General features: G+C 40.6%; 1 protein-coding gene across 1 annotated transcript in view; it reads right to left on the bottom strand.

The window, feature by feature from the left end:
• The window catches only part of COL25A1 (collagen type XXV alpha 1 chain), a 423,067-nt gene that overhangs the window by 95,951 nt on the left and 301,932 nt on the right, over positions 1 to 25,184 (bottom strand). Inside the window, exons 12-17 of the mRNA XM_044277438.1 lie at positions 22,811 to 22,855; positions 15,439 to 15,483; positions 13,020 to 13,040; positions 11,546 to 11,590; positions 7,356 to 7,388; positions 5,567 to 5,602 (exon numbers count right to left, since the gene is read on the bottom strand). Of these exons, the coding sequence (XP_044133373.1) occupies positions 5,567 to 5,602; positions 7,356 to 7,388; positions 11,546 to 11,590; positions 13,020 to 13,040; positions 15,439 to 15,483; positions 22,811 to 22,855 (225 nt within the window). The remainder of the gene's footprint in view (positions 1 to 5,566; positions 5,603 to 7,355; positions 7,389 to 11,545; positions 11,591 to 13,019; positions 13,041 to 15,438; positions 15,484 to 22,810; positions 22,856 to 25,184) is intronic.

Here is a 25,184-nt window from a genome sequence, read left to right as displayed (position 1 = left end):
GGATTATTAGGGGGAATCTCACTTGTGGATCATACAAACTGTGAATTCAGTATTAATAGCCATCAACCTATAGTTAACAAGTCTACCTGCTGCAGAAAGACATATCAATTGAGTGCTCCTAGCAAAAAAAAAAAAAAAAAAATTTTATGATTCTGTAAAAAATGGCCTTTCCAAAAGTAATTTTTAAGTGCTTTTCATTTTTGTTCTCCACACAACCTGTTAAACAAACCTCCATAGCCATACCTGCCAAGGTATCAAGGCATCAATCTTCTACACTACATCCATTACTAGATTACTTTGAATATGTAGGTTTTTACCAGCTTTAACAACCATTCTTCTCTATTATGGAAGTTAAGGAGAAACTATGCTTCATAACTTGGTGTACTTTCAGTAATTACCCACCACTGTTCTGTACATCTGGCAGCAGCAATGTTTTGCCCACAGGGGTACCTGAGGATCCTCCTAATGTAAATACTTCCTTGGGGCCTTTGTCAGTGCTGTTGTAGAGGAATATAGGCCATGCCCACAAGTCACGCTGTTCAGCAATGACAGAATATCGCACACAGGGGCTTACAACATTATTATCCAATACAGAGCAGGAACTCTGCTCTACAATAGTCAGTAATGATGCAATCCTGCTCTGTCAGGCTGCTCAGCCATGATGGCATGTTGTAGGAAGGATTATGTAATTACTAACTGTAGAGCAGAGTTTCTGCTCTTTAATAAATAGATATTCCATCATGGCTGAGCATCTTAACAGGAATGCTCAGCACCGAATGCAGGCAATAGAGTGCAGTGCACATGAACAGAGACCCAACCCTCCTTCACACCCCGACACAGCTCTGTAGGTGGACAAAACCCTGTCCACATTTTATTGCAACTTGTCCAAAAACTGCCTAAAAATGAAGCAACCTTCCAAATCACTCAAAGCAGTGGTTCAAAATGTTCAAACAAACAAAATTATGTTAGCTTGTTGCTTTTTAGGACTTTACCACCATTTTTTCAAATGCTAGTTTTTCTTAGTAAAAAAAAGTGTACACAATTTCTTTAGAGATCAGAAATCTGTGATTAGAACTGGTGGGGCTATTTGTGAAAGTGGTTACAGAAGTAAAAAGTACAGAGATCTGAATCATGCATCCCCAATAAAAAACAGTTTCAATTTTCAGGAACGGCTGTAATAAGATGGTTGAAAATAGTGGGAACCAGTCTTTACTAAGAGATCAACTAACTTCTCATTCTCAATATATTAAGGCTGGGTTTACATGCCTCGGCTGTCACATGATGCCAATGGCCACATTTTGCAGGTAATAGATACTAAAATGTAAAATACATTTACACATGGATGTGATCGACATTCATACATAATCCTTGTATTAAAAGACAATATTTTACATTAAAACCTACATAAATAGTTGAATAACTTTGAGCATATACTGGTATAAGATGTTTTAATTGCAAATTTACAAATTTTTGCCCCTTTCTATCTGCACTTTGCAGACATTTATGTCATATAACAGCTGCCTGCCATCCGGGTTGCTATAATTCACTGTTCTCTAGCAACATAAAATGTATGATCAGTGGGGATCTGACATCTGGGACCAATACTGATCATGAGAAATGGAGCCCTCAAGTTTCCTGTGCGAATAGAGTGATTGTGCTCATGCAAGACCACTACTCCGTTCATTGTCTATATGACACTGATAAAGATAGCCAATTACAGTTCTTGGCTATCTCCGTGAGTTCCATAGACAGTGAATAGAGTTGTGGTCACACATGTGCACTACTGCTCCATTCACACAGGCTAATTTGGGACCAGCATTTTCATGATTGCTAGGGGGTCCAGCAGTCTAAATCCCAGAAATCATAAATGTATTACCTATCCTGAAATTCTTAACCCTTATATACTGAATTCTTAACCCTTATATACTGAATTATTAACCCTTATATACTGAAGCCCATTCATAATAGTCCAAGTCTTCATAGCCTTCTACCAAGTACAGTATAACTTTCATCCTTTTACCCTTCACAGCACCAGATCATGGCTGATGCTGCAGATAAAATATCCCAGCATGGATATAATTTATACTGTACAACCTCAAACTTTAAGGGAGCCTGGAGTTGTTGACATAAGCGTATTGCCCAGAGAAAAGATGAACAGGTCTGCATCTAACTTTTCCTTTAATTATGTCTAAATTTATTCTATTTAGTGCCAACATATTCTGAAGCGCTTTTTCATCACAGGCATTGTCATCACTTGGGGCTCAGTGCAGTGACAGTCTAAACATTTTAGTTGCTTTATTTTTCCTTCAGAAGCTTTCTCTATTCATCCTTACAATAAAGCTTTCCATGTCAATTTTTTTTACTATACAATTACTTTTTTTAAATGGTTTAATTTTAGAAAATTACCCGATGTGTGATTGCCACCTTCAAAGAGCAGAGTACATATAATTTTCACATCAAGTAACATAAGTTACCTGAAAGTAATCTGTGTACATTGATACCAAGGTAATCACAGGCAATATTGTTTAGTTTTTTCAGACAAAATGAACTGTTTGGCAAAGCATAGCAACTTGTGATCTGCTATGACTACAAGGGGGCGACTATCCTAGAGCTCCTTTTTCCCCAATGAAGGACCCTGCCTTTATGTGTCCATGTAGGTTGGCATTCGGGTACTGGTATCTGGTAGCAATATCTTAAAATCAAGTGGACTTGATTTAGAAAGGAGTTTTAGCACTCATCAGGGGGAAGCTTCTCCCTGATGTAAGTACAGTGTTGGAAAATACTTCCATACCATTTATATACTTTCGGGTATTTCAGCCACCCTAATCAACAAGGTGGCATAGTGGAGGTGTTTAAACTTTGAAAATCAGTAGACAATATTATTTTTTTTTTTTTATCAAGACCCACATGTACTACGGTGGTCTTGATGAACTCTGCGCTGCTGGAGGCTCAGGCCTCATCATAAATTAAATGTCTCCTCTGGCAGTCCATGCGCCAGCTCGTAGCTGTCATAGATTTTAGTCATTATTTACACCAGTCCTAAATAATGATAACAATGACGGGACCCCGCCTTCGCCATGCTCCTTTTCATAAACTAGCGAGGACAGCGTAAAAGTCTCAAAACCGGGGATTATGACTGTTTAACGCCAGAAAACTGGCATATGGGAAATGATAACCCCTCCCCCCAACATTTCCATGGAAGAGGGGCAAATACAAATAGATAGTTCCCATGGTATGAAATTTTTCCCCCAATGAAAACTGTTAGCATCATGGAAACGTGTGCATTATCCCAAGTGTACTTTCCTATAATATGTAAACTATATCACAGGTCTAACAATACTGTCCAAGAAAAATGTTATAGCAAAAAAAAATGTAAATGTGCCCATATATAGTTGTCGGTTGAACGCTCATTCAGCCAACAACTATCTCTCCTGAATCCCCAATACATATACACATTCAGTTCGGTCAAGTGTGTATGTATTTACAATGGGGAGAGGAGAGAAGGCCAGACACTTCTGGAGGCAGAATATCTCCCTGGAGAACAAAAGAATCAGATGTTAAAATTAAAAGAGCCCGATCCTTTTCTCCCTTGACATCATCGGTTATATTGGAGCTGGGAGTTCTCCTTTTATATTACATTGTGTGGAAACCCACAAAAGTGCAGGGATAACATAAAATTCTTTGGATTTTATAAGAGAAAGCAGACAAATAACCCTATATTGTTAGTTGTGGTTTTGATGAACTGCTGGGATAAAGCCATTAAGGAACATTTCTTAAAGGGGTTTTCCAGGATTTTAATATTGATAACCTATCTTCAGCATAGGTCATCAATATCAGATCGACACCTCCGCCAATCAGCTGGTTGAAGAGGAGGCCAAGCTCCGTGCGAGCGCAGCCTTTCCTATCTTGTTTACCTGCAGAGGTAAGCAGTGTAATTACATGAAGCCGTCCCATTCACTTCTATGGGATGGCACCTTCCTATTCAAGTGGGCTGCTTGTAATTACACCTGCTCACCGCTACGATGTTGACAGCGAGCAGGTTAACAATGAAGGGAAGGCTGTGCTCCTATTAAAGTTACTATCCAAGCAGAGAGCTCATTTCAGATGATGATGCTGTTGTTCAGCTGAAATGATCATTTGCCACTGAATGTCACCCAATAAATGATCATTTTGGTTGAAATTGTCCACTTTGATCAACTTTAGACTAATGTGCAGCAGGTGCCCTGAAGACCTAGACACTTGAGAGCTTCTTAAGTACCTTTGGAGACGTGTGATTTTGTGGCAGAAAACTTCTGAAACTCAGTTCCATCCACCGGAATGAGGCATGTAGAAATGCATGTGCTTGCCGCCAAAACAGCCCCATATAGGTGAAAGGACCTGATCAGTCGCAGAAATATTGATGGTATTTAAAACTTATCTAACCATGATCCTGTGGTGTCTATCCCTCCACCCAGCAGCCTGTGGCCATGATCCTGTGGTGTCTATCCCTCCACCCAGCATCCTGTGCTCCGGGGCTAGGGGAGATCAGGAACAGCATGTGTCACAGTCACATAGCCGTTCTGGGGGAAGGGGGTCAGGTGACGGCATGTTACAGCTGACTTAAATTTTTGCAAAACAGTTTGGAGGAGATTAATGTTTTAAGACCGCTTTGAGGCGTCAAAATGTCACAAATTATGGCACTCACCATATTTTCTCTATAATAACTTTTTTAAAGTGCAAGAAAAGGGCCAGGGCTTAGCAGGATAGGGCAGGGCCTCTGTGGCCCACTGGCTTTACTATAACATAAGTTACACCAGCCCCCAGCTTTCTGGTGCATGAAGGGCCGGAGATGCAGGCTTATTTACAGGCATCTGACTCTTAATAAATTAGGAGCATCTCACCCCTGTGCTCAGGGGATCAAGTCTGGTGTATGGGAACGCCAGTCTTGATAAATCTCCCTCTTTATATGGCGTGACATACATTTCACTGCTAACATCTTGGCTGACACTCTGTAATAAGTAGGGGAGCAATATATCTCTGTCAAAAATGTAAATGAACACATACAATTACAAGTCAGAGATGCTCACAAATGCTGTTCTCACTAGGTACAGTATTATAATTTTGATACTAGAGATCCATAGCTCATTTGTAAAAGTCCAGCTATGTCAATGCTGTTAAAATGTAGTTACATAGATTAATATAGTTCTAATATGAATGGATACAATTACTAGACTTTTCTTATCTACTATTACTATTGATATCTATCTCGGTGGATGTTGGGGACAGTTTTACATGATACACAGACATTTCACTCTGGCTTAAAAATATGTTAAACAATAAAGTGTGATACAGTACCACGGCTTCTTGGTTAAACATTCGCAACAACATAGCAGCTACTAATGTCGTAGGCTAGTTTGTTAAAGAACTGGAGCACACCATAAAAAGAATAAACATGTAAAAGTAATAGTAATGATATAATTCATTACATTAACATTTATTATACTTTATCAGATGTATGTCTATTACTTAATACTTTGTTTCCCACATTACACATCTGTTTGTCAGATAAAGTCCTGGTAAAGTTTACCTTTTGCCCTGGACGGCCTGATTCTCCAGGTTCACCCTGTAACAGAAATAGCATCAGGTCATTTATATAATTATAACTAGCTGAAGAACCCGGCTTCGCTCGGGTATATTTAATCTATTTAATTTAATGTTTGTGTGTGTTGTTAAAAGATATCAACAATATCCACTATAACAGTGACATCTACAGCACCCCGCCCGCTTAACAATCACCTCCACAGCCGCCCACCCCTTAACACTGAGCCCCCCCACCACAGTGGCCTTTACAGCAATCTGCCCCTTAACACTGACCTCCATAGCGGACCGTCCCCTTAACTGTGACCGCCACAGCAGCCTGCCCCTAGGGTGGCCAGAGGTCCAGTTAGCCGGACAGTCCGGCTTTCAGACTCCCTGTCCTCCATCTGGCGCAGGACCTGGACGGACACAAGGATGTCCTTTTGAACAGCTCACCCTCAGACAGCAGCACAGTGCTGCCTGAGTGTGAGCTGGAGGAAGGAAGTTACCTTCCCTCTCACCCCTGCAGCTAACAGAAGTTGATTTTTAACTTCATTTTTTCAATCCCTGTCGGACGAGGAGTGAGAAGGGTGTGGCCTAACCAGATAGGGGCGTGACTTATTGGGATCTAGAAGTAGATTTTTAACTACATTTTTTAAATCCCTGTCGGCTGAGTAGGGGGAAGCGTGGCTTAAGTGGATCGGGGCGTGTCCTTTTGAACAGCTCACTCTAAGACAGCAGCACTGTTCTGTCTGAGTGTGAGCTGCAGGGAGAAAGTCACCCTCGCTCCCACCCCTGCAGCTGACAGAAGTTGATTTTTAACTTCATTTTTTTTTCAATCCCTGTGAGATGAGTGGGCTTGGCCTAACCAGATCGGCCCGTGGCTTAGTGGGACCTAGAAGTTGATTTTTAACTTCATTTTTTCAATCTCTGTTGGCTGAGGAGTGGGAGGGGGCGTGGCCTAACCGAATCGGGGGCATGTCCTTTTGAACAGCTCACTCTAAGACAGCAGCACTGTTCTGTCTGAGTGTGAGCTGCAGGGAGAAAGTCACCCTCGCTCCCACCCCTGCAGCTGACAGAAGTTGATTTTTACCTTCATTTTTTCAATCCCTGTCAGCTGAGGAGTGGGAGTGGGTGTGGCCAAACCAACTCAGGAGTGTGGCTTAGCGGGACCCGGGGGCGGGGTTTTAAGTTTGTCTTTTGAGGGTGGACACATTGTGGCACGGAGCGTGTCTGGGATCCTTCCTGCAAGAGTGATGCCCCTCTGGGCACCTTACTGGCTCATTTGCATACCAAATAAACTGGATTTTCAGAGGATAAAAACATTTATTGCTGGAACAAAGGCACATCTTAAAATAAGGTACTAAGTGCTATTAGGCCATGGCTTTACTTCAATAGCGATTATCCTGGTGACAGATTTCCTTTAAAGCTCACCTACAGCAAGGAAGAAAAATGGCTGGGTTGTTATGGAAACCTGGAGTAAAATTGTGTATGTGGAGGCTAACGGTCTGCGAGCTTCTATTGGCTGATAAGGGTCATGTGACCAAGCTTCTATTGGCTAATGCAATTTTTGGGAATATCTCAGGAACGGTACGTCCTAGAGAGCTGAGACCTGGTCTAAAACCTTCCCGGACACCTGATGTACCTGTGTATCAAATTTCGTGATTATAAATGCAATGGTGCGGATTCATTTAGCGGACATACATACACACACACATACACTCAGCTTTATATATTAGATTTAGTACAGTATAAAGAGGCCTTCGTTATGCAATAGTTAACATAGTAAGGGACCTGACCTTTATGCCAGCAGCAGATGATCCTGGGTCACCCTAAAAATGCAAAATAAAATATAAAGGATTTGTTAAGAATGCAACGTTAGAGGAACATCATCAACAGACAAAACCATTTACAGTTAACCCTATGCCAGAAACTTGCATAAAAAAGTCCCAAACCACATTGCAACTGGCATTTCTATGCAGCTCTAGCTAGTTTCCGAAAAGAGGGTGTAGTGAAGGTGGGGCCAACGGCCTCAGTAGATTTATCATGATTTACACCAGTTTTCTGGAGTAAATGATTCATGAAATTTACGGCAGCTACAAGATGGCATAGATTTCATTATACGCACGTGAAATGAGGGAGAATGCATTCAATTTATGATGAGGTATACCCCCTGTCATAAATTAACCACATCCCTGGCGGAACAGTGCATGTTAAAAGGAGTGGAACAAACGTTGATTTTGAAAAATGAATCCCAATATCTTCTGATATTCCTCCTGGAAATGCAATAATTTATTAATAAGGTATTTCTTGTCTATAGGTTGTGCCTCTACTTACTCAGACGCTGTCCACCAGTGTTGACAGTGTAACCAGTTACTGTATAAGTGATCTATTCTACAGTGACTTCAGTATTCTTATGGAACTGATGAGGCTACTGTGACAAGGGGATGTTATTCAGAACCTCACCCCACTGTGGTAGTGTAGATTCCTATCTGAAGAGATTGCCTTGTCATTGGTAGGTGGGCTCAAACCATTTAATCAAATTGTGTGCTAATAACCATTTATTCAGTGTTTGTATGTATCTGTCACAACCAGACAGCTGAGAAGCTCTGACAGAAGCCTTTCAGAACCTCCTCCTTGAGTTTTCTTTGTTGTGGTGTTCAGTTCCTCATCTCGTTAGCCTCTCTCAGCTGTCATGTAGTTGGACTGATTGCATCCCTTTAAATTACTACTTCCTGGAGTGTGTGTGCATGCTGATCCTTTTTCCCAGTCTGCTACAAAGTTAAGTGCTGTACATTTATTTGTTATTATCTGTTTGCTGGATCCCAGGTGACCCTGACTCCCTCCGTGTCTGGTGTAGGGAGCCGGTGGTCGTGTCCCCTCGTGGTGTTCAGGTGTTATATAGTCGGGAGCCGGTGGTCGTGTCCCGTGTGGTGTTCAGGTGTTATATAGTCGAGGTACGTGGATATGCAATCATCCACCTTTGGGATTTTTGCATAGGCTGAGCAGCAAGGGAAAGTGCCAGGTCTTGTGCAGGGGTCTCCCTTTTGTTCCTTAGCTTTGGATCCAGTAAGTCATATATTCATGTTGCATTGTCTGGTTTCCTGTACACCTTCCGTGACAGTATCTTAATGTATAAAGCTGTGTTCTGCTGCATGCAGAGTTTTACTGCTTGGCCAACAGTTATCGCAGCCTTACATGCAGTACTTATAAAACCGCGCTGTGATATCTACATAAGTTGAGCCAAATGAAAAACTCATCTTGGCTATATTTTGTGTTTGTAATGAAATTACAGGATAGAGAACATCCATATCTAATCCTCTTACTTTAATGATCATAGTAGCTTCTACTATGAAAGCGGTAGTGCGGTCCAGCCTCGGGATCTGCATTTGAATTACCTCTAATTACCAGTCTGCATTTGTAATTACCATTTGAAAAGATACCACTTACACGTTCAGCACACAAAGACAAGTAACGCCTGGCAGTTATCTGTAACCTGCATGTCCATCCTGCGGCCATAATTTACCATGTACCACCCTAACTAAAGTACTTTAAGTGGTATAATCGTTCAATGATTTACTCACAAGCTCATTATTCAGGTGAGGTGAATTTTGTGACATGCTCCTGTCTAAACGTGGCCATACAAATCAGTCTAAAGTTGTTCAAATCAAAACTATTGTTAGTCGTGTGACTGATTTAAAGTATAGCTGTACTTAAAAAACACACTCTTCATACATCATAGTGACATGTAAAAAGTTTTGATCAGTGGGGGTCTGGGTGCTGAGATCCCTGCCAATTGCTAAAACAAGGAGGAGGAGACGGATTTGAGAAAGGCTCATAGACATTTTATTGATATCATCTTTTGCAACGAAGAGAGAAAGCGCTCTACATGAGTGCTTCTTTCTAGTCATTCAAGAAAACAGTGAGAGTCTCGGCACTCAGACCTGCACCAATCAAAACCTTTGATATATCATTATGACATATCTAAAGGGTTTCTTAAAGCACAGGGACATTTTGACAATGAATGCTGGTTTTAGCTGACTGATGACAGCCTGTTATTGCCTGAAAACAAGTTGGCTGCATTTTAAGTCTTCATCCTATGGTCAGGTGAAAGACTCTTTAAAAGAATGTTCTCAGAAACATTGTTCATCCTTCACCCCATGCCTGTTGGAATGACTGGCCAACAACAGCCAACATGGACTAAAATGTGCATGGTTGTGTCTACATAATGATCATTCACCAGATGATCGGTAGTTCTCCAGCTATTCGACCATCAATCTACTTCTGTTTAATGTGTGAGGCCTCTTTTACAAAGTTGACTTGCTCAGATTCTGGCATGGTAGCTTGAAAATACATAAAAATGGTTTCAGGTGTAGACAAAATACACAGGCCATTAGACGTAAAGGGTTCCAGGCATCAATGACTATGTATATATGCTTCATTGATAACATAAGATTAATATTTACCAGTAGATGAAAACTCAATGGCCCATCAAGGTCCTATGGTCCATTACTTAACAATAACAAGAGTAAATGGTGCTCTCATAAAGAAGGGGTCAGGCATGCAAGTGTGTATGGTGCTGGCTTTCTAATCCAGTGCAATCACTGTTTAGGAAGCTTCAACAGTAACCTAACAGGTGATGACTTTATTTGTATGCTCAGTGGGAAATATCCCAGCAATCAGATGTAATTTCCTGCTGAACAATAATTGATATTCTTAAAAAAATAAATGCGAATGACACACGCTGTGAAATTATTACATGTGAAGGTAGCATAGGTGGGAGCTGTACTTTATTGTTTTTATCAGTTCACCGTTTTTGTGAACCAAAATCTTACATAAGGCTGCAATGGAGTGCTTTTTTCCGGTGTCAGGGTTCCCTGCATGACTTAATTGGACGGTTAATTAAATATTAACTATAATTACTACAATCATTTTCTGTCTTTTTATCTGTCCTCCCACAGTTTCCTGAACTGCAGCCCATTCTCAAATAACTTACATAAATAAAAATAAAAGTTTGGCGCAGAGCACATCACAGATTTTGTAAAAAAAAAAAAAAAGTTGAAAATAAATATTAATAGATGTTTATAAGCAGAGCCAACTCAGTTTACAATCTGGTATCCATAAAGGGAGAGGGGAGTAACTAATATAGAAGTGATATTTGCTTAATGTGATTAAATACAGTAATCGATGTACAGTGCATTCTGGAAATCTTCAGACTCTTGCACTTTTCTTTTACATTTTGTTATGTTGTGGCCATGGGCTCAAATAAAAAATAACAATTTTAAGTTTTTCTCCATCATTCTGCACTTGCTAACTCATAATGACAAAGTGAAAACAGACTGTTAGAAATCTTAATTTCTGCTAATTAATAAAAAAGAAAAAGTAAAATCTTGAATTGACATAAGTATTCAGACCCTTCACTCAGTACTTAGTTAAAGCACCTTTGGCAGTGATTACAACCTTCAGTCTTCTTGGGTATGATGCCACAAGTTTTGCACATCTGGATTTGGGGATTTTCTGACACTCTTCTCTGCAGTTCCCCTCAAGCTCAGTCAGGTTGGATGGGGACCATCAGTGGACAGCCATTTTCAGGTCTCTCCAGAGATATTTGACTAGGTTTGAGTCAAGGCTCTAGTTGGGCTACTCAAGGACATTCACAGAGTTGTGCAGTACAAAATACTGCTGCTCCCACCACAGTATTCAACTCTATCACTGTCCTGAGGATATAATTGAATTCAGGAGGGCACCTGAAGCCACCAGTCAGGTGAATAACTAATGCTGAGAGCATCTAATCGTCATTTACCCAGTTGGTAGGCAAGAGGAAGGTTCAGGCGGTCCCCTGGGCATTTGTTCAACAGGAAATTCGTCTATGGCCAGTCTGCCCTTGTGCAGAATCCAGCAAAAAAAAAAAAAAATACACTATTTAATATGTACATCTTTTTGAACATGAACACAGCTTAACTTTATTCAAGGTAGGTAGGAGCTTTACCTTTTCTCCTGGTCCACCTGTAGGACCGCTTTCCCCCATCTCACCCTGCAGGAAAATATCAATATATATTATGTTTTGTTTCATGGTACAAGAGATTATGAAGTTTGTAGACGCTATATTTTTGATCAATCAGTGGATGTGACTGTATATGCAATGTTCTAAATTACGAACAATTTGTCAGCATGATCTTGCAGACATAGTTTGAGGGCTAAATTTGATGGAAGTCTAATACATTAACGGAATGCAATGTATATAGCGTAATCAATGGCAGACTATTTCTGTGCATTATCTTCTATAATTTCTTTGCCAAAATGTTATGTTTTATTAGAAACAAACTGGTCGATGACTGTGGTTCAGTGCTACTTGGGAATTGCAGAATTAATGAAGAAGAATGATTCTATTGTTCACAGCATGCGGTTTGTGGTAACCATAGAATCCATCTAATAAAAGGTCACAGAAGTAAACCAAAGCCTGTATGATGTCAAGACAATGGTATGACAGTTATGACATTTTCATGTTGCCTTCTTTTTCAAAAAAACATCCATGGATATATCTATCTATCTATCTATAATCTATCTATTATCTATCTATTATCTATAATCTATCTATCTATCTATCTATCTATCTATCTATTGCTGTGAACTCTAAAAGGAAATATTTCAATCATATAACACCTAGAGCAAGCAGCAAGTAACACAGTGGAAATAAATGTGATCGGTGGGTTGGAACATAATCAATCCGAAGAAGATATATTTAGCGACAGACTTGAAAATAGGGAGCTATGAGCTCACCTAATCTTTCTCTCCTATTTGCCGCCATCACCAGCCACCCTGGGGTACAAAATGGGAGCATAGGATGCCTGTAGTTGACACTGGCACAACACCAAGATTATTAAAGGGGTTGGCCCCTTTCTGGTTACTATTGACAAATATGTTTGTAAAATGACTATATGGCACTTACTCTTATATCTTTTGTTGAAACTCTTTGCCATTTTCTATATTTCATATTCTATGCTCCCTTGTTTGCCTAGTCTTTGGTGCTGTCCACACAGAGGTCCTGTCCATAAGATGGCTGCTGATGGAGATGACCTAGGAAAATCACCTCGAAGTTATATCTCCTCCATTCTAATACACTGAATACACTGCACCTGCCATCTACACTTGCACTGTTGGGAGTTTAGTACAGGTGCATGGTGTCTGAATGGAGGAGGCTGAGTGATGTTTCTGCTCACATGACCCTCCATCAGCGGCCATCTTATGGACAGGACCTCTATGCGGACAGCACAGGGGATATAACCAACAAGGGTTTATGGCTTATGAAATAGAACAAATGGTCCAGAATATCAAAAAAGGCTATATTAGTGCCATATAGTCATCTTACTAACATATTAGCCTGTGACCATATCTTTTCATTTCAATCAAGCCTCATCAGAATATGCCACTACTTACCCTTTCCCCCCTTTCTCCTTGATCACCCTATAGAAAGAAAACATATGCTGCCATTATTATAAAAAAAGGCAATATTTAGTTTCTAAAACTAGTACAAAATTGTTAGAAAACATTCTGATGCAGTCCTCCCTCTTAAACATTTCCAAGAAAGGTCAGCACAAACAAATTGTAGAGACTTGTATTGAATAATGTTGACTTCCCTGGGGCTTCTGGATCATTTGGAAGGCTTTCAGTGGAGTACAGATATTTTAAGAAATTGTATTGTTAAACATGTGACGGTTTATAACTTGGTACAAATAAACTGTGATGTGTTAATTGACAATAACTGGAAAATCCATGATTGTCGTGACTTGTGAATTATTAGTTCATGTTATGAAGATGCCTAAAGTTTGTTTAGGGAGTTATCCGCTTTGTAAAATCCCTATGGGTCCTTTGGCAATAATAGGGTCATTTATTAAGACTGGCGTTTTAGATGCCGGTCTAAATATCCCCTATAGCTGGCGGTGGATCCGCCGGAGTTATGTAGAGGCGGCGGCCTGCACATAACTTTGGCGGATCCGCAGCCACTTCTAAACATAAGACAGCTTCCTTGCTGCCTTACATTTAGACCATTTCTACTCCTAAACCAGGTGTAGAAAATGATAAATGAGATGGGCCGGTTCCCTGACCAATGCACGCCTACTTTTTTAGACCTGGTGTGAGCGAGGAAAAGTCGCAGATTGCAGCACAATAGACCTTTTTGTCTGCAATCTGCACCAGTAATACGCCTAATATAGGTGTATTTCTGGTTAGTAATTGACCCCCTAAGTGTCTTCCTGCTAGTATTCCATGAGATTAGATGTTTCCTTTGAGGAAATTTGGCAGAAAGTGATCAATTTCTGTACACTGCCAACATAGATGACACACTGCCCATTGAAATCAATAGGTCTTCCAGAAAGAGAGAGAAAGGCGCTCGTTGCAACCACTCTTCACGTTGCTCCAGAAATAAAGATCATGAACAGAGGATCCCACTCCATTAACACACCTTTCATTTTTCAAAGGTGCTTTGAAATATGAAAGGTGGGGTCTGATTGGTTGCTATGGACAAAAAAAAGCCTGTTTTCTTTACACTAGTTTTGATAAGTGAATCCCATTATCCCGTAATAGTGCATATGAACATGATTTTTCCAAATTACACAGCCCCTTTACAATGCATATTATATTTAAAAGTGCCATGATTGATGTAAAAAATTAAGATAAGACATTATATAGTTAATGACAATCTTTTTTAAAGGGGTTCTCCGGGAAATAAGAAAATAAAAATAATTAAATATTACTTTATTGTAAATATATTCCCAAATAACATTCATTAGTTATAATGGCTCGTTTTGAGCAGAGCACAGAGGAGGATGAGGCAGCTCTTTAGCTCAGTGTTGTGAAGTAACTTGTCTTGCTGTGTGATTAGGACAGGTTCTGTGTGTACTAATAGAACAGCGGCCATTTTATTTCTTCTGACTATTGCCCCCTAGACAAAATGAGCCATTATAACCAATGAAAGATATTTGGAAATATATTTATAATAAAAGTATTTTCATTTTCTTAATTCCCGGAGAACCCCTTTAACAAAGCTAGAACCAGCTCTGCACATCACATGCAACCAGAGATCTCTCCAGTTATTACTCCAATTGTTCTACTAGATTTATTTCAGGCTGGCAACTCAGGGGCATGTCTTTTCTGCTGCAGATCTTTTGCTGTATCTGCCACAGCTTCTAACAGAAGATATAGCTGGACCCTATTCATTGCTGATTGCTTCAATTGTTCTGCTAGATTCTTTTCAGGCTGGCAGCTCAGGAAGCATGTCCATGCTCAGGCCGTGTGTTCTTTGTGCTGTAGCTCTTTCCCTGTAACTGCCACAGCTTCTAACAGAAGTTGTGGATAGTGACAGTTGAAGATTTAAACTGAGCATGTGCAACCACCTCAGTGAGGTGGACAAGAAATAAGGAGAAGATCAAACAGCAGATGGCACTATGCAGATACTTTTAATTGAATAAGTCAGTCGCTACTTAAACATTTTAATTACAAAAGTATTCAGATCCAGATGCTGGGCTGAAAAATAATAAATAGTTTTCGTGGCACAAACCCTTTAAATGTAAATGCCTGTAACACCAATAAACTAAGGCAAAATAAATCAGATTGTACACATAAAAAACAATAATTGTCCTGGCTATATAAGCACATGAAAGGAAAATCGAGGTGAAAGATCAGGTTATGTATAGTATTTCTACACGGAACATTTATGATAAGACAGGACACGTATTTACATTGATTTCTAGCACATGAGGAGAAACGTCAAACGAGCTGTAAGAATAAATCAACCTTCCAGCAGATTAAAAGTGACAGCACAATAGCACTAGAGTAATTATAATATTGTGTTCTTCAGCTGGAGGCTGTGTCTTATTTGCTCACCTTCATCCCTTGAATGCCATCTAAACCAGGTGCACCTTGATCCCCCTGGAGAAAAGGAAAAAAGATGCACATTTTTGAAGTGTGAACCCAAAGCCATAAATACAAAGATTATGGCAAGTTAGAATCAGGTCAACTCAGTTGGAAGTATCAAAGAAATACATCTACAATAGATCCATTTGATAGATTCATATGGAAGCCTACAGAAAATAAATCTGGATGAAATCAGAGGCATATGGAAGTATGCCCTGTAATGCCTCATCAGAAAAAGTCACATAGTGATACTATAGCGAATATTTTCTTTCATAATTCAACCTCATGTCCTTCCTGAGAACTTGCTCCAGCAGAAGAACTGCTACCTCGGTCACCAGCAAAGTGTAAATTGTCATCCTGATTTATATGCATGTACCTGTACAATCAGTGCTGTAATCAGAACCCACGGAGGGGTTATTGTGGCTGGAAATTCGATACAGCATCTCTCTAGTTGTGAGGCTGCATGGGTATCATAGCCATAGGGTGATAGACAACAGTTACCGTGGTCTACTGGATCCTAATGAAGGGGTTAGAATTACGTACAGAGTTTATTAGGTAAGGTGGTGCTAACATACTTGCTGAACTTCTGATTTTACATGTGTCATGGCGATGATGAAGATGAGGTGATGCTCTGATGGCTTGCAACAAGTCAACGATAGTACGCACATAATAAATTTTTGTAATTGATATCTAAGCTCAGGGTCTTTCTGCAGTTCCTTGCTGATTAAAGTTTGTCATATTGTTCAGACACGGCTAATGATTAATTATCAGGAAGATGAAATACCGGAGCCTGAACAGCCTGCTGCTGAAGTGTTTACACAGAAACCCTGAGACTGTAGGACATGTAATGCTGGGAGACAAGAGCTATGGTTTTAATTTCATTCTTACTTTGGTTCGCTCTTCACCTTTAGCAAATGATCTTGTTACTTTTTTTTTTAGGGGGGGGGGGGGGAGGACCTACGAGCCAAGAGAAATTAGACAAGAATTCTCAGCAACATTTCCCAGATGGCTAACAATTGTGTCTGAGCATTTTCCTTCATTGATGGTTTCTTCCCTACCTTTCAGTGAATGCTTTCCTTGTGGTAACATGATACCGCAATTATATATTATTCACGTGGGGGAAACAAGGACGTAATACTTCACTATACTCGACCTACCCGTTTGTGTAGATATTAGGCCTTTCTTCCATACGTTACAAACATGCCAGAAGTATATCAACTAAGAAACCAAACAGACAGCTTTGGGGTTTTATCTGCATGTATGAGGATGTCAACTTGGATTGACAAACATGCAATAGTATAATGTATAATGTAGTAAAATGTACTACTGAATAATCATTATTATTGTACATAAAAAATGTATAGACAATTTATTGAACTTCGATAAGTTAGGTTATGCAAGAGGAATGTGCAGCTCCCACATTATGGAGGCCTTCCAGATATAGTAGCTCGAGGGTCCAATTGAAAAGAATCTAATTTTACATTTTTTAAGCCTTTTATAAGTTTTATACAATGCAGGAGATTTATCAAAACTGGTCTAGAGTAGAACTGACGTAGTTGCCCATAGCAACCTAACAGATTCCACCATCAATTTTCGAAGCTCCTTTGAAAAATGAAATCTGGAATCTGATTGGTTGCTATGGGCAAATAAGCTAGTTTTCCTTTACACCAGTTTTGATAAATTCCCCCTAATATACAGTGTGGCAGTGAAGCTGCTAAAGGGCCATATGAGGGCCATTGAAACCCAGAGGAGCCTGGGTGAGAACAAGAAAGGCTGGGAAAATAGGTTTTTCCCACTGTCTGCAGCAGCTAGACTGGTAATTTAGATTAGCAGCCATCTGAGGAGCTCAGGTAAATGTGGGCTGAGCTCCTCAATCATGACTCCCAGTCTGGGGAAGAAACAGGCTGCGCCAAGGCCTGTGGGAGACAGGACCCTCTAACCCTGGGTAGGGTTAGCACTGTGTTGTGTTTTGGGGAGCTGGGTGGTAGACCCAGATCCTGATAGAGAGGGAGAACTGCTGTGTAGTCAGTGGCCATACGGCCTAGGATTTGTGTTTATGATTTATGTTTGGTCTGCTGTTAAAGTGACAATAAAGCTGGTCGCGGCCAGTTTGCACCAAATCTGCAGTGTTGGAGTGGCTTCTTGAGGTGTGCCAACCGTCTAAGGTGAGAAGACGACGATCCTGGAGAGCTAAATGACCCCGAGATGTCACAACAGTTATTCTACATAGTTAAGCAGATCTAAGGAGACATTGTGTGCAATGATTATTGAAAAGGTTTAAATTCTGTACACACTAGTGGCCTGGCTTTAAATTTGAACTATTTTGATCGGGTATTGACTTCAGTGGGGTATGTCAGGGTTCCTGAATGTTTGACGGCAATAAATAAGATGTGGACTACACTCTACTTGCCATAAAAAGTACCAGAAAGTGCAACTTTACTCAGTAAACATCTCTAACTGGTGAAATACAGTTAGTACACATATATTATGAAGCCACTGGTAAGTGTATGTACAATATCGGTAAAAAGTCAAGGCATAAAGTGAAATGGGCCGGACAAATATTAAGCATTTGTTTTGTAAAAAATATAATTATTTTTAAAACTTTATCCTTCTTTCAGAATTCAAACATGGTTGACCTCCCATCACCCACACATACTTCCATGGGAGTGCTGACCAGCACATGCACATTCTGTTCCAGAGGAGCTAAATTCTGATATTACACTTCACTAACATCTTACAGATGCTCTTATTTGAAGTGTTAATGTATCAGGTGCTGCTTTACATTGGGAATTCTGGGACATGATAATTATGCTTATTATACTATGATGGAATCTTCCTAGATGGAGGTTTATTAATGTGCAGCATGGATGAGTGAATTGATTTGTCTCATTAGCAAGAGTGCTTCACCTGTCCCCACAGGTGAAAAGTCCACCTGCCTGTTGTCACCTCGCACCTGTGCTGCTGCTCTCCTGGAAGTGTAATGGCACATGCTCAGTCACTACCCCAGCAGCAGAGCCTCTGAACTTGTGCCACTACTCAAAGCAGCCATGCAGGCATGGGATTGTTAGGGTCAAGCGAGATGTTCAGCCCTGTCAATCATCAAGCAGGGGGAGACAGCCTCTCGCACCTGTAGGGACAGCCTCTCGTAGGTGAAGAACTCTTGCTAACGAGACATCTCAAATTACTCATCCCTAAGAAGCAAATAAAAATGTCATATCCTCCGTCAAGGTGTGAACTTAGATGATCCAAAACTTGGACCCCCATACTTTTCTAAAAGTTATAGCTCTATATAAGTACACAGTGGTGTAAAAGTCAATGGGCCTTTTAGGGACTAATGTCCTGTTGACCAATTGTTTTGCAAATCAGAAAGGATCACAGGACCTCATGAATCTGGTCTTCTAATAGGACACAACTGAAGATTTGACTGGCTGTAAAATTCATAATTACGACATGACTGCAAACACAGAAGTGCAGTTTATTGAATAAAATGACTGATGATACACAAACTGAACTATCTGTATGTCCCTGTCTATGTTCTGTTTTCTGTTTGAATAGTGATTCATTCGCTTTTACCTGTTTCGTAAATGAACAGTAGTCTGCTCTGTGTTACCTTCTGGAGACAGCTCATGATTTCTACGGCTGCTTGCCCTCACTCCATTTTGTCTCTTTTCCTCTGTGGTTAAACAGTAGCCACAGAGCTTTGGCTCAGTCTGTAGCTTTAAATACCAAATCAACTCTCTATTCCTTTCCTTGTCAGCAAGGGGAGAAGTTTGCTTTCTGGATCAGGTTTCAAACTGAATTTGGCACATAATTGAACACTTTAGGGAGACGCTGGATTTGAGAGAACCTTGAGCTGACAGATATGTAAAAGAGCCACAAATGTCTCATCTGTCACCAAATATTCCTTGATATAATGTGAAACATATGCCTGTCCTCTTAGTTCTTAAAGTATTATAATAGTAATAATTATTGACATAAAGTAGGATTCAAAGAAAACAAGGTTTTGTTGGAGTGTCGAAGGAGAAATTTTGTCATACCAATGTGGCACGCTTGACTGTTTTCCTTAACTCCCATAGATGTAAATGAAGAAGTGAATGGAGATAGCCACATGCCCAACCACCAATGGCGTACCGCCAATAGAGGCTGGGTATGCGGCTGCTATGGAGCCTGTGGGAGGGGGGGCCCAGAGTGGATGTAAGGCACCGCCCCCTAATTACACTATTACAACAATGGCTGCTGTGGTGCAGCCAGCACTACTGTCTTGAGTCCCAATCTGGGGCTCCGACGGGCCCTGCTTTCCTTGTGCTTTGGGCCCCCCTCCACCTTCCCTGCGCTATCTCCGGCAGTAAGCGTCTGACACAGAACTAAGTGGGGGAGTCATTACAGGGGGTCATTATAACTACCGTGGACACTGCAGCAGGGCTTTATAAATACTGGGGCACTATAGGGGGCTTTATGACTACTGTGGGCTCTATAGGGGTCCCTTGTAGAGGGACCTTGCTACTGTTGGGGCCTATATTTCTACTACTGGCCCTATGGGGGAATTTTTTATATTGTGGGTACTTTGTGGGCATTATTATTGACCACAATATGGAGGGCATTACTACTAACGGGGTTGCTATTTAGGGTACTGAAAAGGGCACAGTTACTACTTGGGGCAGTCTGGGAGCAATATTACTATGGGGTCAACTATCTGTATGGCACTGTTATTTCTGAAGTATAGCATTTGGGACACTGGGGATCACAGCGGGCACAGTATTGTGGTAGCAGCAGAATGACAATGTTGGGGGACCAGGAGAAGGAAGATGATGCTAGAAAAGTGAGGCATCTATATTGTTTTTGTCAAACTCTGCAGAGACAAGACACGGCTTGAATAATTTGTCATGGCAGTCTGGTCCGAATGTAGAAGATGACAAAAGAGAACGTCTACATCAGATGAGACATCACTGGATGTAAGAGGTATGTGCGCTGTATGTAATGTCCATCCACACATGTCTTTAACAGTAGAGCTGGGGGAGGGGTTCGATTCAGAATATAGATAGATAATAGATAGATGGATAGATAGATAGATAGATAGATAGATAGATAGATAGATAAAATTTGTAACAAATGTTGTACTTTATATTTGTGAGGTTGGGTTGGGGCCCAATACTAAGTTTTGCTATGGGGCCCCATGATTTCTATGTACTCCCCCTGGCTGCAGCAGCAATATCATGTACACATCTGTAGCCAATCACTGGCCTCAGCAGTCACATCAAGTAAACCACTGAGAAGGGGCGTAACTACCATAGCAGCAGACCATGTGACTGCTATGGGGCCAAGGGCAAGAGGGGGCCCAGTCTTAGTTGGGATTATCTCCTCTTCTACTGGAGGTGAAAATTTGGACAGGACTTCATCTAAAGGAACAACCTTTAGCAAATTAAGCAAAGGAAAAATGGCCTAAGGGTCATTGAAAAGGGTTTAGGCAGAAACCCTTCTGTCCTGGTTTGGGGCCCTTACTTCTCTATGTACGCCACTGCCAACCACATTCTCATTTATTCTCTATCTGAATGCAGAGGCCACCTCACCAGGCAGGATAGAGGTCTGAGGACACCAGTTCTGGAAATAGGTGTGGATCCTAGAGGTAAAACCCAAATGTATCAGACATTAATGGCAGGAGCCCCTGCAAAGGATGAGAGTGGTAGAGGCCCTGATGAAGTGTTGTGTAACGGTGTACTCCTTCAGACCATTGCTCCCTGGGGATCTGTGCAGTGGAAATATAGTAATAAAGAATGAGGCCAGAATTAAACGTATAACAGCCTCTTTTACTAACTACAACATAGAAATTCAAATACATTGAGCAGCAGATCATTTTAAGTGCAATCTTCTGGCACCAGTAAGGGTGATGGAGACAGGTTGGTTGGCTACAGTTTAGCTCTAGGTTTGTACTGGCCTAGTCTGGTATCTTAGCCATAGTCCCTAACCTTACAGCAGCGTCTTTGATGCTGGATGCAGCTGTCCACTCTGCAGTCTGTCTTCTCAAGGATTCACTTGAATACTTGATATAGCTGATCTCTCTGGAGAACCTTTCTAGGAAAAGGAGCTCTGTAGTGTGCTTACTTTCTCCTCTGTCTCTGGACAGGAAACTCCTCCTCCTGGCAGGAAGCAGGACCAGCCCACCACCAAAAGTGGAGGAACAGGGAGGGTTAGCCCTGTTCCCTGCAAACCATTGCCAACCATTCCTTAATCGTACAAATGGCCAAATAACATACAATGCAGAACAATATAAACCAATAACTATATACAATTGTAGTACCCGAAGGTCTGGGGTACTACACATATGCCATAAATGTCTAAGGTGGGAATATCCCTTTAATGCTTATAGATGAAAGTGGACTGCCCAACACTATAGCCTTACTTCTCTAATTTAATTTCATCAACTTTTTTTATCATATATTATGTGAATATCCTTTGTATTTTGCTCATAAAAAAAACTGTGGATGGTGTATATAATTTTTTGAATTGGCTCCATGTTTTGTACTTCCTATACTGGCTCGTAACTTTGCCATTGTTTGGACTTTTAGCACAGCAAACAGCCTCGCTTTACTCTTTCAGTCAGACCATTGCTGCAACCAGAAAGAGCACCCCAGTAGTCACTCAATTAGGCCTATTAAGAGAGCAATTCATCTGCTATACTGTCATCCCAATTCTACACCTACTATTATGAGTTTTACCCTGCAGATAGAATTTTACACTCACAGCAGCAATAAACTGGTAATGGAGTATTTATCTATGCAGAAGTTTTGGTCATCTGACTGCTACAGAAGGACAATACTTAGCATTTAATTTTCAGTGGTATAGTGCTGACAATATGAAAATGGAAAAAAAAAATTATCCCTTCCTGAAAAATGTGTTTAACTTTTAAATGTCAATTGGGTCTTCAACAAATATCAACAGTCAATAAATTATATAAACGGGCAGTACATCATCTTAGGGTCCGTTAACACGTCTGCAAGTGTTTTGTGGTCCCCAAATTGTGGATCCGCAAAACATGGACATCAGCCATGTACGTTCCGCATTTTGAGGTCCGCACATGGCCGGCACTATGATAGAAATACCTCTCCTTGTCTGTGGCTGTGGACAAGAATAGGACATGCTCTATCTTTTTTTGCAGGGGCGGGGAATGAAACTACAGATGCGGACAGCACACGGTGTCCTGTCCGCATCTTATGCGACCCCACTGAAATGAATCAAAATTGCGGAACGGATGCGGACCAATTCATGTGGATGTGTGAATGGACCCTCAGTGTGTTACACACAATGACAGCAAAGTGTAACATGTTTCATGTAATTTATTTTTTACCTTCTCGCCGTCAAGTCCTGGAGCGCCAGGCTCTCCGTCAGAACCCTAGAAGTAATGACAAGTTTTCATTGGTTGCAAGCAATCACAAATACCATATAGATGCATGAAACAACATGTAAATATAACATGTAAGTACAGTACATGTCAGGCATGTCTACATAGCTAACAGTCATTACCATGAGCAGACCCTAGATCAAGTCATTTAATATTTAGGAACAGAAAACTGCTAGGTATTGAACAATACAGATTGCTGTAATCAATATGTACTGTATATGTAACGTGATCCAGAGCTATATTGAAGTGGCTAGTACAGGAGATATTGCCAAAGCAATGAATAACGAAGTGAGAGCTTCTGTTTTTAATCATTTAGTAATTGAAAAAATTTTTTACTAGTACTTTATACTGCTTGTATTCTGTAAAGATTTGTTTCTTGTACATCACTGATCTATTTTCAGGAGACACTTTTTAAGGGAAGTTACTGTTAAAAAATGAACTATTCCTTAAAAGGGTTCTCTGGGAATTAAGAAAATGAAAATACTTAAATATTACTTTATTATAAATACAGTTGCAAGAAAAAGTATGTGAACCCTTTGGAATGATATGGATTTCTGCACAAATTGGTCATAAATTGTGATCTGATCTTTATTTAAGTCACAACAATAGACAATCACAGTCTGCTTAAACTAATAACACAAAGAATTTAATGTTACCATGTTTTTATTGAACACACCATGTAAACATTCACAGTACAGGTGTAAAAAGTATGTGAACCCTTGGATTTAATAACTGATTGAACCTCCTTTGGCAGCAATAACTTCAACCAAATGTTTCCTGTAGTTGCTGATCAGACGTGCACAACGGTCAGGAGTAATTCTTGACCATTCCTCTTTACAGAACTGTTTCAGTTCAGCAATATTCTTGGGATGTCTGGTATGAATCGCTTTCTTGAGGCCATGCCACAGCATCTCAATCGGGTTGAGGTCAGGACTCTGACTGGGCCACTCCATAAGGCGTAATGTTCTTCTGTTTAAGCCATTCTATTGTTGATTTACTTCTATGGTTTGGGTCATTGTCCTGTTGCAACACCCATCTTTTGTTGAGCTTCAGCTGGTGGACAGATGGCCTTAAGTTCTCCTGTAAAATGTCTTGATAAACTTGGGAATTCATTTTTCCTTCGATGATAGCAATCCGTCCAGGCCCTGACGCAGCAAAGCAGCCCCAAACCATGATGCCCCCACCACCATACTTCACAGTTGGCATGAGGTTTTGATGTTGGTGTGCTGTGCCTCTTTTTCTCCACACATAGTGTTATGTGTCTCTTCCACATAACTCAACTTTGGTTTCATCTGTCCACAGAATATTTTGCCAATATTGCTGTGGAACATCCAGGTGCTCTTGTGCAAACTGTAAACGTGCAGAAATGTTTTTTTTTGGACAGCAGTGGCTTCCTCTGTGGTATCCTCCCATGACATCCATTCTTGTTTAGTGTTTTACGTATCGTAGATTCGCAAACAGGGATGTTAGCATATGCCAGAGACTTTTGTAAGTCTTTATCTGACACTCTAGGATTCTTCTTCACCTCATTGAGCACTCTGCGCTGTGCTCTTGCAGTCATCTTTACAGGACGGCCACTCCTAGGGAGAGTAGCGGCAGTCATTGTCATTTATAGACAATTTGTCTTACCGTGGACTGATGAACAGCAAGGCTTTTGGAGATACTTTAATAACCCTTTCCAGCTTTATGCAAGTCAACAATTCTTAATCGTAGGTCTTCTGAGAGCTCTTTTGTGCGAGGCATCATTCACATCAGGCAATGCTTCTTGTGAAAAGCAAACCCAGAACTGGGGTGTGTTTTTTATAGGGCAGGGCAGCTGTAACCAACACCTCCAATCTCATCTCAAATATTGGACTCCAGTTGGCTGACACCTCACTCCAATTAGCTCTTGGAGATGTCATTAGTCTAGGGGTTCACATACTTTTTCCACCTGCACTGTGAATGTTTACATGGTGCGTTCAATAAAAACATGGTTATATTTAATTATTTGTGTGTTATTAGTTTAAGCAGACTGTGATTGTCTATTGTTGTGACTTTGATGAAGATCAGATCACATTTTATGACCAATTTGCGCAGAAATCCATATCATTCCAAAGGGTTCACATACTTTTTCTTGCAACTGTATATTCCCAAATACCTTTCATTATTTATAATGGCTCATTTTGTCTGGGGAGCAATCATCAGGGGAAACAAAATGGCCACCATCCTATTAGTTCACACAAGACCTGTCCTAATCACACAGCAGGACAAATTACTTCACAACACTGAGCTGCCTCATCCCCCTCTCTGCCCTACTGGTCAGGGATTATGATCCTAAATA

Source organism: Bufo gargarizans, chromosome 1, assembly GCF_014858855.1.
Source record: "Bufo gargarizans isolate SCDJY-AF-19 chromosome 1, ASM1485885v1, whole genome shotgun sequence".
Classification (NCBI taxonomy): Eukaryota; Metazoa; Chordata; class Amphibia; order Anura; family Bufonidae; genus Bufo; species Bufo gargarizans.
This window is presented reverse-complemented; position numbering and strand designations above follow the sequence as displayed.